This window comes from Macaca fascicularis, chromosome 5 (assembly GCF_037993035.2).
Source record: "Macaca fascicularis isolate 582-1 chromosome 5, T2T-MFA8v1.1".
NCBI lineage: Eukaryota > Metazoa > Chordata > Mammalia > Primates > Cercopithecidae > Macaca > Macaca fascicularis.
This window is the reverse complement of record NC_088379.1, coordinates 14710845-14724122: the sequence shown is the minus strand read 5'-3', so window position 1 is coordinate 14724122 and position 13278 is coordinate 14710845. Positions and strand designations below refer to the sequence as shown.

Sequence of the window (13278 nt, the reverse complement as noted above, 5' to 3'; positions counted from 1 at the left end):
TCTTCACATTTCTTCAAAATGTCCTATAGTTCTTTAAAGAGGAAAATATGCTTACTTAAATGGAAGTTCTAGTTCTTCATTCCAGCTGGGGTTTGGTCCTTCAGCTGTAGTTGTATGGCAAACTGTTCGTTGAAAAGAGACTTCTACAAAGGGACGTACTAAAACCTTAAAATCAAAAGCAAATTCTGAGTTCCCAGTGGTTAGTCAAATTATTTTTTTGTTAGCAAAAATATAGTATATTTACTAAATAGTATGTTTCCAAAGAAAATGAAGCAGAAAGCAAACCATCCATGAAGTTTACAGGCATTTCTTAAAAACGTAAGGGACAAGATGGAAAGCTGAAGTCCAGCATCTCTCACCTGGCCGAGGGGGTAGTCAGCATTGTGGGTTGGGCTATGTGTGCTTGGGGAAGCAGCACGCTTTTCACTGAACATCCTTGAAGACTTTGACGGCTGCTGGAATTTGCTAGGAGGGAAAATGTTTGAAGGAAATTAATGATGGGGGAAGTCTAATTATATATTGAGAAGATGATTATTTATTTATTGAGACAGGGTCTCGCTCTGTCGCCCAAGCTGAAGTGCAGTGGCATGATCTTGGCTAGTGCAATCTCACCTCACTGCAACCTCTGTCTCCCAAGCTCAAGTGATCCTCCCACCTCAGCCTCCCAAGTAGCTGGGACTACAGGTGTGAGTCACCACACCTGGCCAATTTTTGTATTTTTAGTAAATATGTGGTTTTGCCATATTGCTAAGGCTGGTCTCAAACTCCTGAGCTCAAGCAATCTGCCCACCTTGGCCTCCCAAAGTGCTGGAGTCACAGGCATGAGTTACTGCACCCAGCCTTATTTTTATTTTTATTTTTTAAATTTTTTGAGATAGGGCCTTGCTCTGTTGCCCAGGCTGGAGTACAGTGGCATGATTATGGCTCACTCCAGCCTCAACCTCCCAGGCTCAAGCAATTTTCCCACTTCAGCCTCCTGAGTGGCTGAGACTACAAACACACTCCACCATGCCCAGCTAATTTTTAAAATTTTTTGTAGGGACCAGAGGTCTCAGTATGTTGCTCAGGGTGGTCTTGAACTCCTGCGTTCAAGTGATCCTCCTGTCTTGGCTGATATTACAGGTGTGAGCCACCATGCCCAGCTTGAGAAGATGCTTTTTTCCAAAGATGTATGGCCCTGGTGGCTGTGGTGACAAACATTCTCCCTTAAGCTTGTTGACATTGCAGAAGGCTTTAGTATGCTCTGGTCCCCACCGAGTCACCTAGAGATTGCTAGAGCCTTCCCCAACTTCCATTCCCAGGCCTATGTGCTAAGAACAAAGGAAAATGTCTCCTTTCTCCTCCCCTCTAGGGGGCGCCCGAGTGGGGGAACCTGCCTTTCCCTCCATAGATGAGAGCCTCGATCCCTCACAGGTAGGAGATCTGAGCTTCCTGACCAGCCTGCGCCATCTCCATCCAGTCCAGGTTCTCCCCACTGTATGTTTTTTGTACCTGTACCCTCCAATAACCCCAAGCTACACATGTCAGGCAAGGAATCTCTTGGGGCCTGCCAAGCCTCATCAGGAAAGGGAGGTGCAGGGATTCCTAGCTTGAGTTAGGATCAGCGAGTCTTACCTTCTCCCTTCTCAACTGCTGTTCTAAGGAACAAATGAAGGTCAAATCCAGAGAGCCTCTTCTGGATACCTCCCCCATCACCGTAACAACATACTTGCATATTTGTATTGAACCTTATGGTTTGCCAAGTATTTCACATTCATTACTGGGCAAAATACAAATAGTCTCTTTCTATAGACTATCACCTTTCACAGCTAAAGTTTCAGGCAAATGTAAGTGGAACATTTAACACAACAGCTACCATAGAAAAGCTCTTTTCTCTTTGGAAAACCATCAGTTACTTTATTAAACAAACATTTGTGGCTGGATGCAATGGTTCATGCCTGTATTCCCAGCACTTTGGGAGGCCAAAGTGGGAGAACCGCTTAAGCCCGGCAGTTCAAGACCAGCCTGATCAACAGAATGAAACCCCATCTCTAAAAAAATAATAAATTAGCTGGGTTTGGTGGTGTGTACCTGTAGTCTTAGCTACTTGGGAGGTTGAGGCAGGAGGATCTCTTGAGCCCAGGAGTCCCAAGTCTGCAGTAAGTTATGATTGCACCACTGCACTCCAGCCTGGGTGACATAGGAAGACCCTGGCTCTAAGAAGTAAAATAAAAAAAAAACCCAAACCCATTTTTTTATTACCTGTATTTTAGGCCCCATGTTAGACTTTGGGCTTTTAAGATGAAGAAGATAACACTTCAGTGCAGATTAGACTGGAAGGCAGACACATAAACAAATCATCTCAGTAAAGTGAGATAGGTATTAGACTAGAGGGATGGTCAGAGGCTGTATGAGAACAGTGAGGGAGGCAAAAAAAAAAAAAAAAAAAAAAAGAAAACAAACCCTATGTGGATGAATGCAAAGGTAAAGGGTGAAGACTTGGGCAGGTTTAATGGAACAGTTGATGTCTGAGCTGTCTCGATCCATCTGCATTGAATGTGTAGCATGTAGGATCAACTGTGCTCCCTTAATTTAGTTGAATGAAGTGATTTAACACTTAAAAATAGTCTATGGAGGTGAAAACTACAAGAAGCACCTCTATGTTCTTTAAAAAATAGTTTTTCACCCCAGTTGAGCTTTGTGGCAATCAGTGTGAAAGGGTAGGCTGTGAGCTCAGGAAAGCAATGCCACAGCAGATTCAAGAGCTTATATGGGCATTTACAAGTAACAAAGCATTAGGAATAGTTGATGATGGTAGATGCTTTCTAATAGGTTAAAGACTTAAAAAAAAAAAAAAAGACACACACACACACACACACACAAATATGTAGGGGCCGGGCGGCAGTGGCTCATGCCTATAGTCCCAGCACTTTGGGAGGTAGAGGCAGGAGGATCACTTGAGGCCAGGAGTCCAAGACCAGCCTGGGCAAAATTGGGACACCCTGTCTCTACAAAAAATAAAAAATTAGCCTGGCATGGTGGGGCACACCTGTAGTCCCAACTACTTGGGAAACTGAGATGGGAGGATCCCTTGAGCCCAGGAGGTCGAGGCTGCAGTGAGCTGTGATAGCACCACTGTACTCAGCCTGGGCAACAGAGTGAGACTCTGTTTCAAAATAAAAAATGTAAGGCAAAATAATGGGGTGAGAGGAAGGAGAGAGACAGAACTAAATTAAACGGTAAGAACCTAGGGAGAAAAGACGGCAAGGGCTGGAACAGTTTTCCTCCAAGGAAACAGATAGGGCTGAATGACCTTAGCCAAGTCACTTATACTCTACTTCCATTTCCCCTTTTGTGAAATGGAGATAGTAATAGCAGGAACAGTTAAACGAAATCTTTTTTTTTTTTTTTTGTGAGACAGAGTCTCACTCTGTCGCCCAGGCTGGAGTGCAGTGGCGCAGTTTCCGCTCACCACAAGCTCTGCCCCCCAGGTTCATGCCATTCTCCTGCCTCAGCCTCCCCAGTAGCTGGGACTACAAGCGCTCACCAACACGCCCGGCTAATTTTTTTGTATTTTTAGTAGAGATGGGGTTTCCCTGTGTTCACCAGGATGGTCTTGATCTCCTGATCTTGTGATCCGCCCACCTTGGCCTCCCAAAGTGCTGGGATTACAGGCATGAGCCACCGCACCTGGCCTCGAAATGAAATATTACATGTGAACCTGCCTACCATGGTGCTTGAAACATGGTGAATACATGTTAAGTGCTACTTTTCTCCCATTACACTGGTAAGGGCACCACCAAAAAGAAGTTTCAGGCCAGGTGCATTGGCTCACACCAGTAATCCCAGCACTTTGGGAGGCTGAGGCAGGAGGATCGCTTGAGGCCAGGAGTTCCAGACCAGCCTGGGCAACATAGCAGGACCCTATCTCTACAAAAAAAAGTAGTTTTAATTTTTGGTCCTTCCTCCTCTGTTTCCTCAGACTCATCTTCCCAATGGCTGAAGGCTCCTTGTTGTCCCTGGTGTAGTGAATTCTAGTAGTCATAACACATTACTCAGAACAGATGAAAGGGAAGCCACATTTTTATGTTCACGGCACACATGTTTCAGAGCCTTGGATAGACACCTTCTGTGACTCTCCCCAGCTCATACCCACTTCTCTGAGATCTGTTCCTGTCTTTGAGGCTGGTGCTTCTGACCCTGTCTTTCTGGTTATCGGCGATTAGACCATGGATCAACACCTGACCAAGTTAGCGCCTTCAGATTTCTCTGGAGAAAATGACGCTTAGTTGGTGGTACTCTGGCTGCATGGGCCACTTCCATCACATGGAGAAAAATGAAGCAAACTCAGAGTGAGGCAAGTGAGAGGCCATGGGGCCTCAGGAGAACTATCTTATCCCTGTAGTCTACCATGTAGTTCAGCTATACCTCTTGTCCTTGTCCTGAGTTATTCGAGATGTTCCTAATAAATCCCCCCTGTAGCCTGAATTGACGGAATCATCTCTATTACTTGCAAACAGTAGGGCCTTGGCTTTGCAATGACCCTCAGCCCCCTGCTGAACAATAACCATGTTAAGAATGAGAGTGAGTGTGCTGTAAAGGAGTGATTGACTTGGCTGGGATGCTGCATACTGCATCTCGGGCTGTTGGGAGGGCTCTCACCTCACTGCCGGCTTCCTCACTGGAATATCGTAAGCTCGGACAATGTTCACCAGCAGCTTTATGTCTCCATCAGACAGGTTTTGGGCTGTCACCTTCTTCCGACCTTTTCTCCTTGGCCGCAATGGTCGCTTTTGTTCTGCCAGCTTGAAAAGGCTTAGGCCCAAAATGCTAATGATTACAGAACAGGATCAGGACTCTAAGAAAAAGAAAGGTCTGCAAAATTATGAGACAACTTCCTGAACTCTGCCCCACGGTCCTGCACAGGCCCCTGAAAAACTCTTTGTCCTTTGAAGGTGGGTGGAAATAGTCTAGAAATTCTCCCAAATGGGAGAGATCCTACTGCATGGATTGTTAAAACTTACTCTAGCTGCTGCTTATCCAAGGAAAAAAAGCCATGCTCTGGCCCCTATGTTTCCTGCCTAATCTCTACCTTGCTCATCCACCAGTTCCTCAAACATGCCTATGGTCTCCCACCCTTCACATTTGCTTGGGCCAGTCCTGCAGAGGGAATGCCTCCCTGCATCTTCCTTGTCTGCCTAGTTGGTTGCAGTTTTACCCATTCCTTGGGCCCAGTGTCTTCACCTCCCCCAGAGACTCAGCTACACTGGCTAGAAGGGTTACTCTCTCTTTCAAACCCCTTGATCTCCTATTAGTCTGCTCTCTTCACATGGCAGTGGGTGTGTACGGCTGCTTAGGCAGTTGCTGGGTTATCTCTTTCTCTCTGGAGTTAGAACTGGGTGTGAATCCTGGCTCCACTCTTTGCCCTTGGGCAAATTATTTCACCTCTTTAAGTCTCTGTTTCATCATCTGTAAAATGTGGATAATGATACCTACTTCTTTAGGTTGTTGAAGGGATTGAAGAAGAAAGTGTGTGCAAAGCACCCTGACACTGGTCTAGTGTTTAGTAGATGTCCTAAAATGGTAACTATTGGGTTGAGGCCAGTGATTAAGGTGGAGGAAGAGGAGGAGGTATAGGGAGGAGGAAGCGGGTAGGGGAGAAGCAAGAGGCTCGTTCTCTCATGTCTCTACCTTTCACGGAGATGATATGCAAGAAACACTTCCTGGAAGATGAAAGCAACAGAGTCAGTGAATCATAGGAGAAAGGTTCATGGACCAAATAAATTCTGACCCAGAAACTAAACAGAAACAAAGATGTGACTTTGTATCTGGAAGCTGATGTTCATGGCTGTGTGAAACAAAGAACAAAGCCAGCTCTGCAGAGCTGGCCACAGGCTACAATGCACATGGTTCTCTGCTTCCTTCCTGAGAATCAGAGCTGGCTAAGTGACCTCTTGACTGGAGCCCCTTTTTGCAAGAGGCACATGCCAGCTGAGGCTGAGGTCTCTGCAGCTCCTGTCTAGGCACTGCTGACAGCTCCTATAAGGAATCCCAAGGAAGTTCCAGGATTCCAGGAGCTGTTGTTCCTGTTTGTTCTCCAAGGTTTTGCACAGAATAGCTACCATTTATAAGCACCTCCTATGTATTGAGAAGAGTGCTGGGTGCCTTACATATAACATTTCTAATATTTACACAGATGATATTTACCCCATATTTCAGATGAAGAAATTAGAGGCTACGAGAGGTGTTATGATTTGCTGAAGGTTCCTTAGTAGTAGGAGGGAGAGCAGGGTTCAAACTCAGGTCACTGTGACTACACAGCTCATGTTTTTAATCACTCTGCCAGGACACTTACCTAACCCAAACTAGGGGGCCTCAGAGACAGAACTTTGTTAGAGGTCCTAACATGACAACACTTCCACTGTCAATGCTTCCTCCCTCCCCTGGAGGTAAGTCCTCCCTGAGACTTTGATGTCTCCATAGCAGTCAGCATGGGAGCACCATGTCAGCCAGGACCATCAAATACAGAAACATCTTAAAGCCAAGAAGGAACTGAAATTAAAAGAAGAAAGAACATACCCTGAGCCTTCAGAACTTAATGCAGAAAGTAAAGCAGAAAAAAGGAAAAGAAAAAAAAAACAATATGAAAAATCATCATCTATTCTAAGTGTACTTTTCATGACTTTGAAAACATACAGTGACTGGACTGTGGGCCTGGAATAGAGAGAGAGGTTTTGCATGGATTTATGTGGGTGTAGCCTCCTTTCTATATGTGGAAAGGGGCTGCTATGGATAGCACATTTTTTTTTTTTTGTCTCCTTCCCAACTTGATGGTGGAGAGAAAGTATGTGCATAGAAAAAACCTTTTTAGGAGACCAAGAGACTTAATCACAGAAAAGGTCATGTGGCCTGCACAAGACCACCAGTATGGGAAATTATCTTTCATCTTTTCTGTATCCACACCCCTAGTTGAAGCCATATGACAGTTATCCAAACTAATGAGTCAATCAAGCAAATACAGTCAATTCCCAATATCTATGTGAATATCAGATCTTCCCTGCTGTTCTGCCCTCTCACCAAGCACATGCACCAGCTCTCTGCCCATCAGCTGTGGTGCTGGAACCAGGTTTCCTCGTGTACCCCAGAAGCTTATGGGTGGGGTTTCAGCCACCTCTACTGCCATGTGACAGGAGAGAAAGGGAATGTCTGGCACTGGGAGACTAGGAAGACAGGAGAAGTACTTGCAGGAGGGAAATGCTGTCAGGTTTAGTTCAATGAGAATGAGGAAATGGGAAAGGCTAATGAAGTTGATTTGGAAGTAGGGGAGGTGAGATGGGCTTTATTGGAATGTGATGGGAGAGGCCCTAGGAAGATTTGTTCTAATAGAAATTCCTCAACTAATGTCATCATCAGGTATTAACCAGGTTTAACCAGGTTTAACACATTATTCCTGGCCCAAATGCATACCATACAATGATTTTTAAAAATCTTATATGATACCTTTCATACAATAAGAGTACAAATAATTTTTATAAGAAGTGATAATAGTGGCTTTGATTATTTTTACCTGATATTGGGAACTTCTTCTTCTACTATCATATCAGCAAGAAGAAAATACTGTTTTGCAATTAAGAAACGATTTATCACTGATTCTCTAACCTGGGGAAAGAAATCAGCTTATTTAAAATGTTCTTATTATTTAAACTTCATAGTTCACTCTCCACACTCCAAGTTTTTACCCTAATGTCATCTTAGTGTCCCCCCGACCCTCCAGCCCAACTGTTACTTTCCTCTGCAATGCTGGTCTCCTCTTGCTGTAAACCCTCTAGGTTTCTGTACTAGACTGTAAGCTCCCTAAAGTCAGGGGTTTTCCTGTTTTGCTTATTGCAATATTGGAGTTCCTGGTAAAGTTCCTGGCATATAAGATGGCAAACTTTTGCTGAATTAATGAATTAACCATTACAAAAAATAGGGCCAGTCTCAAAACACACATACTTAAGAACTGATTCTTAAGTTATTCCCTTATTCAGAATGATTCACTTCCTAATTCCAGAGGACCTCTGGCTGGGCACGGTGGCTCACGCCTGTAATCCCAGCACTTTGAAAGGCCGAGGCGAGTGGATTGCTTGAGCTCAGGAGTTCGAGACTAGCCTGGGGCACATGGTGAAACCCCATCTCTACAAAAAATATAAAAATTAGCCAGATATGGTAGTGTGCACCTGTAGTCCTGGCTACTCGAGAGGCTGAGGTGGGAGGATGGCTTGAGCCCAGGAGGTGGAGGTTAGAGTGAGCTGAGATCACACTACTGACTGCACTTCAGCTTGGGCGACAGAGCCAGCCAGCCCCCTGTCTCAAATATATAAAAATAAAAATAAATAACCTCTTAAATAGGTTTTTTTATATGTTTTTTTTTTTTTTTTTTTTAAATAATACATGAGCCACAGGGTAGACACACTGGATAGGGAAAATGCACTGTAGTCACTGTGGCATTTGTGGCAAGTTAAGGTTATTGAAGGAAGGAAGGAAAGAAGGAAACGAAGGAAAAAGGACAAATGAAAGGATGTTTCAGCTTTAATTTTTAGTTTTCTAGTGCATAAGGGCAGTTAGTATATGGTTTAAAAACTTTTGTTTTTTTCTGATTACGAAGGTAATCGTTGTAACGCAATGCAACATTCAAATATTGGAAAAAACATGACTTAGAAATTGAATCCCTTGTAATTATGCCCCATTAAAAGATAACCGCTGATAATAAACCAGAACATAACCTAGTGGTTTCATATATTTGAAAGGTGATGATAGTTGTCAATCAATTGTATATTTGTATTTATGAGGAAATTTATGCCAGCTAAGTGGCTTGCGTAAGCTCACACAGATATTTATGAGTAGAGGACTTTCCACCTTAGGATCCTGGCTCTTTTCTCCCTATGAAGACAGTTTTATATGATTTTTCTTACCTGCTGGAGGTACTTGGCTACTATGGCCCTATGGGTGTCTATGTGTTCCTTGGTTTCAATTACACTTCTGTCTCGTAACCGTTTCTCATAGTCCTAAAATTAAAAAGAGGCAATGATTTTAAAGCACTCTCTGGTGCTTTTTTTAAGATCAGGGAATTATTTATCACATATGATTTAAGTTATAAATTGTGGTTCTACAACATGGCACATGTATACATATGTAACAAACCTGCACATTGTGCATGTGTACCCTAGAACTTAAAGTATAATAAAAATAAATAAATAAATAAATAAATAAATTGTGGTTCTAAATATTTCTTCCACCTTCTTTCTAACTTTTGTTTCAGAATTGGTCTTTGATGTAGTAACCAGGATTCTGAGACAGGTAGCTGAAATGCCTTACTAGTAGAAGAGAATTCTGTACAGTAGTTACAAGTTAAAATGTTAAGTCAGGAAGAAATAGACGCCACAGAGAAGCTCTTCCAAGCAACTTAGGCGAAGCCCCTGCTTAAGTTTTGCCTTTTCTATTTTAAGTAAAGTTTCAGTTAAAATATTACCATAATCATATAACATCTGGCTGTAGCTGAGTCAGGTCATCTGCTTGGAGGAGAGTGATGCATACATTTGGCTTTGTCTGCTCAGGCTTCTCCCCTTTTCTGTCAATAAAATTATGTGTGTGCCCTGGGAACTGCTATGTTCTCCTCCAATCCCACTCTCTGGTCACAGTGGAATGCCTGGTCATGGTACCTAACTCAGGCTCGGAGGACACATCTCTGCTGGCTGAAGATACTAGATGTGAACTTGTATGATGTTGGTGACCATGTGGCCAAGTAGAGAAAACCTGTCTGCAAATGATGCCAACACCTCAGAGAAGCTGAGAGAGGATGGAGAAGGTTCCTGGCAGCAGGCCAGGCACAGATGCACTCATGCCATTCACACGTTTTTAGATATTTAATGCTATTTTGAGATTTCATCATCCAGTAAACTTCCATTCGTACCTAAGGTAGTTCAAAATCGGCTTTTATCTCCTGTGATCAAAGTCCAGACTAATACAGAGAAGAACCAAATAACCAACCATATTATTCAAGAATAGTTTTGGCATGAAAAATCTTCGTGGTACTAATTCCTGATGGCTCTCCATTTACCTTGTTAAGTATTAATAAAAGTGCGTGTGTCTACAGTTCATGAAAAGCAGGAAAAAAAAAAAAAGTGCATGTGTCTGGTTTCACTGGCCTGCCGCACCTGCACGGGCCTGTTACCTGCAATTCCTCAAAGGCTCCTCCGCCCCACGCCGGGAGATGTGATCTGCCCTCCTCTGAGTCTTTGTTCCTCCTGCTGCGCTTGACCAGGATGGATATCCAGCCCTGTTCCTTTACCTCCTTCCTGCCCCACCCACCCCATGGCTGTTCAGATCCTATCCCTCTAGTTTTCCCTGCAGTGCTTTACCAGTGTGCTGAGTACACGACACTTAGTAAATACTGCATTAAAATGGAATTGAATTCCTAAGGCATTCAAATATTATTAGCCATATTAAACCCTAAGATATTTTTCAACCCTACAATTCTAATTGTACGCAGTTCAGTTGACTCAGAATCCTGGTTACTGATTAGTTTATATATCATTATATTGAGGCAGAGAGATTATTTAAATGGTGAATTCAAGAAAAAGCATAGAAAGGTTATGTATAAAAGTGCAATAAAAGAGAAACCGCTATTGCTAGTGACAACATAACAAAACAAAATACGTATACAGTAGTATACCTAACAGCACAGCAGGTACTTTATTATTTTATTAACCCCTCTATGGCAATTTCTTACCTGGAATACCTTTTCCATAATTTCTCGGTCATAGACTGGAACTTGCTTATAATTTCGGAATTCTGGCACCTCTTGGCTTCTAAGACGAAGAAGCCTAAATCGTTTGGATCTATTTAATTCTTGATCTGAAACAAAGTTAAATTCCTGTTGCAGCTGCTCCAGTCTAAAGAAATCAGGGACATAGGATTCACCACTGGTAGCAACCTATAAAAAATGGAAAATGCAAAACTCCAGATGACAGTCAGATCTCATCCAAAGAAACTTGGCACTGAGTGTCAAGGAACATTTAAAAGTTTTAGATTAAAAGACTTGAAAGAAAAAATACTTTAAAATGTAGTAATAATGAGTCACACGCTATTATATTCATTTAGTAGCTGTGAACAATACCACAAATCATTTTTCCAAACAATAAAAATTAGGTTTCATTTTTGGTGTTCATGCTTCCCTAGTAGTGTTATTATGCAAATATACAGACTGAAAAAGAAGAGATTTGTGCCAGACTGCAGTGTATTACTAGGTGCCTACTAGAAATAAGATTACTCATATACATATTGTATATAAAATCAAATATATGACTTTTTAATGTCATGCACATATGCAGATAAAGGCCTCAGAGGCAGATGGTCAGCTTTACTTGGCTCCACAGCCATGCTTTCCTGTCTCTGAAGAGCACCTCACAGGCTTGGTCATTGAGAAAAGTGAGCCAGAGATGGATCCAGGCCAGACAGCCTCCAAGGCCCCTGTGCATTGTTTCAAGATGGCCAGGTCCAACACCTCTGAGAAGCTGAGCAGATGGGGACTGCACCTCACCCAGGTGCTGCCCGCCTCTCTGCTTGGTGCTTTGCTGGCTGTAACCTCCTGAGCAGAGGGAAAGCCAGTGCCCCAAGATGTGCTGGGGCCTTGCATGGGAAAGGCAGTTCTGCTGTGAAAATCCTGGTTCATAATAAGAGACCAGTCAAGAAGGCAATCTCTGTTTTGTTCTTTGATGGGAAAACATATAGTTAAAAAGAAAATAATGAAAGTGATGTGTCTATTGAAATGTGATTTGAAAACTTTACATGGAATAGACTACATTTTAGGTAATAATGACCCAATCTTCCTAATATTTCTATTAGGCACACTAAGGTGTATCATGTTGAAGGAGAGTTCATAAAGATAAAAGTCAGAATAAACCAAGGTTTGTTACGGGACTTGGAAAAACTAGAACCAAAATGAAAATGTTCATACTGGCTACAATTATCCTATTGATAAACGCATATGGATAGCCATAAGGATGTGTTGCTAGGGCTACCCTCTGGATTACCTACTTGTTTATTATGGTTTTGTGTGAATAATGAAGTTGCCAATAAAACCAATTGTATATGATACCAAGAAAAATAAACTAATGTTCCAATTTATTCATAAATTCACTGAAGACAATTTTGAATATTATGGTAGATATGAGCAATTTATCTGGTAAATACTTAAGTGAAACCTAAATGGTAACCTAATTAATCAACAACAAGAAAACAAAACAAATTTTTCTTAAAATGCCCCATCAATGCTTTAAGTTATGATGAAGAAAGCAAGTGTCCTGAAATCAGATCAACTTATTAGCCATGTGACCTTGAGCAAATAACGCTGAGTTTCTGAACTCAGCTTCCTCTCTGTAGAAGGGAAAATAAAACCTTTAGGAGTTTTACAGAGGTTAGAGGTAGGAGTGACAACCACAATATTTACTGCTCACGAATTGTGTGCTCAGATAAAGGGGTTTTGTTTGTTTGTTTGTTTTTGAGATGGGAGTCTCACTGTATTGCCCAGACTGGAGTGCAGTGGCAAGATCACAGCTTACTGAAGCCTCAACCTTGTGGACTCAATTGATCCTCCCACCTCAGCCTCCTTAGTAGCTGGGACTATAGGTGTGTGCCACCATGCCAAGCACATTTTTACATTTTTTGCAGAGATAGGGTTTCGCCATGTTGCTCAGTCTGGTTTCGAACTCTTGGGCTCAAGTGATCCTCCTGCCTTGGCCTCCCAAAGTGCTGGAATTACAGGCATGAGCCACCGTCCCTGGCCAACTTAAGTGTTTATATGCAGCTGTTCATTTCCTCATGACCACACTATGACAGCAGCACAGGGCTTAGAAGCACCGAATGCTTGCCTTGGTCCTGTAGCCAGGCAAGACGCAGAGCTGGAATTCAAACTTGGCATTCAACCCAGCATCCATGTTCTTAAACAGTATTGCATAGGAGAAGACAGCGTAAAGGAAAATTGTGTAAAAGGCCAAGTCAAAAAATGGCATGTGTTCCTCCTGCTACATACCGAGATTAGCTGCATCAAAGGGGCATTGTTGGGGTCATTTGGGTCGAGCTTGGACTCTGCTGCCCACTTGGCCAACTTTTTCATATCCGTCAGTCCTGATGTGCCAATAGATGAGATGGCATCTGCTCTCTTCAAAGCACTGAAAAGAATAGTTGATTCCATGAGACTGACTTGATCACAAAACAGTTTGCATCAGGACCTCAAATTCTAGAGATAGCATCACTTAG

General features: G+C 42.6%; 1 protein-coding gene and 1 long non-coding RNA gene across 10 annotated transcripts in view; one reads left to right on the top strand and one right to left on the bottom strand.

Moving 5' to 3' along the window:
* CC2D2A (coiled-coil and C2 domain containing 2A) overlaps positions 1–13278 on the bottom strand; it is a 134101-nt gene that overhangs the window by 32939 nt on the left and 87884 nt on the right. For 8 of the 9 annotated variants that reach the window (XR_012434690.1, XM_045392157.2, XM_065544798.1 and 5 more), the window contains 7 exons: positions 13052–13190; positions 10751–10954; positions 8934–9026; positions 7547–7638; positions 4642–4809; positions 360–465; positions 56–165 (listed from right to left, as the gene is read on the bottom strand). Coding sequence is in view for 7 of the 9 variants with exons in the window: in XM_045392157.2 (XP_045248092.2) it covers positions 56–165; positions 360–465; positions 4642–4809; positions 7547–7638; positions 8934–9026; positions 10751–10954; positions 13052–13190 (912 nt within the window). In the remaining 2 variants the exon portion in view is untranslated. Of the gene's footprint in view, positions 1–55; positions 166–359; positions 466–4641; positions 4810–6334; positions 6532–7546; positions 7639–8933; positions 9027–10750; positions 10955–13051; positions 13191–13278 lie in introns of all 9 variants that reach the window. The other variant, XR_012434691.1, reaches the window with a different exon arrangement.
* Positions 1–13278, top strand: part of LOC135970883 (uncharacterized) — a 67518-nt gene that overhangs the window by 3731 nt on the left and 50509 nt on the right. The gene's annotated exons all lie outside the window — the stretch shown is intronic.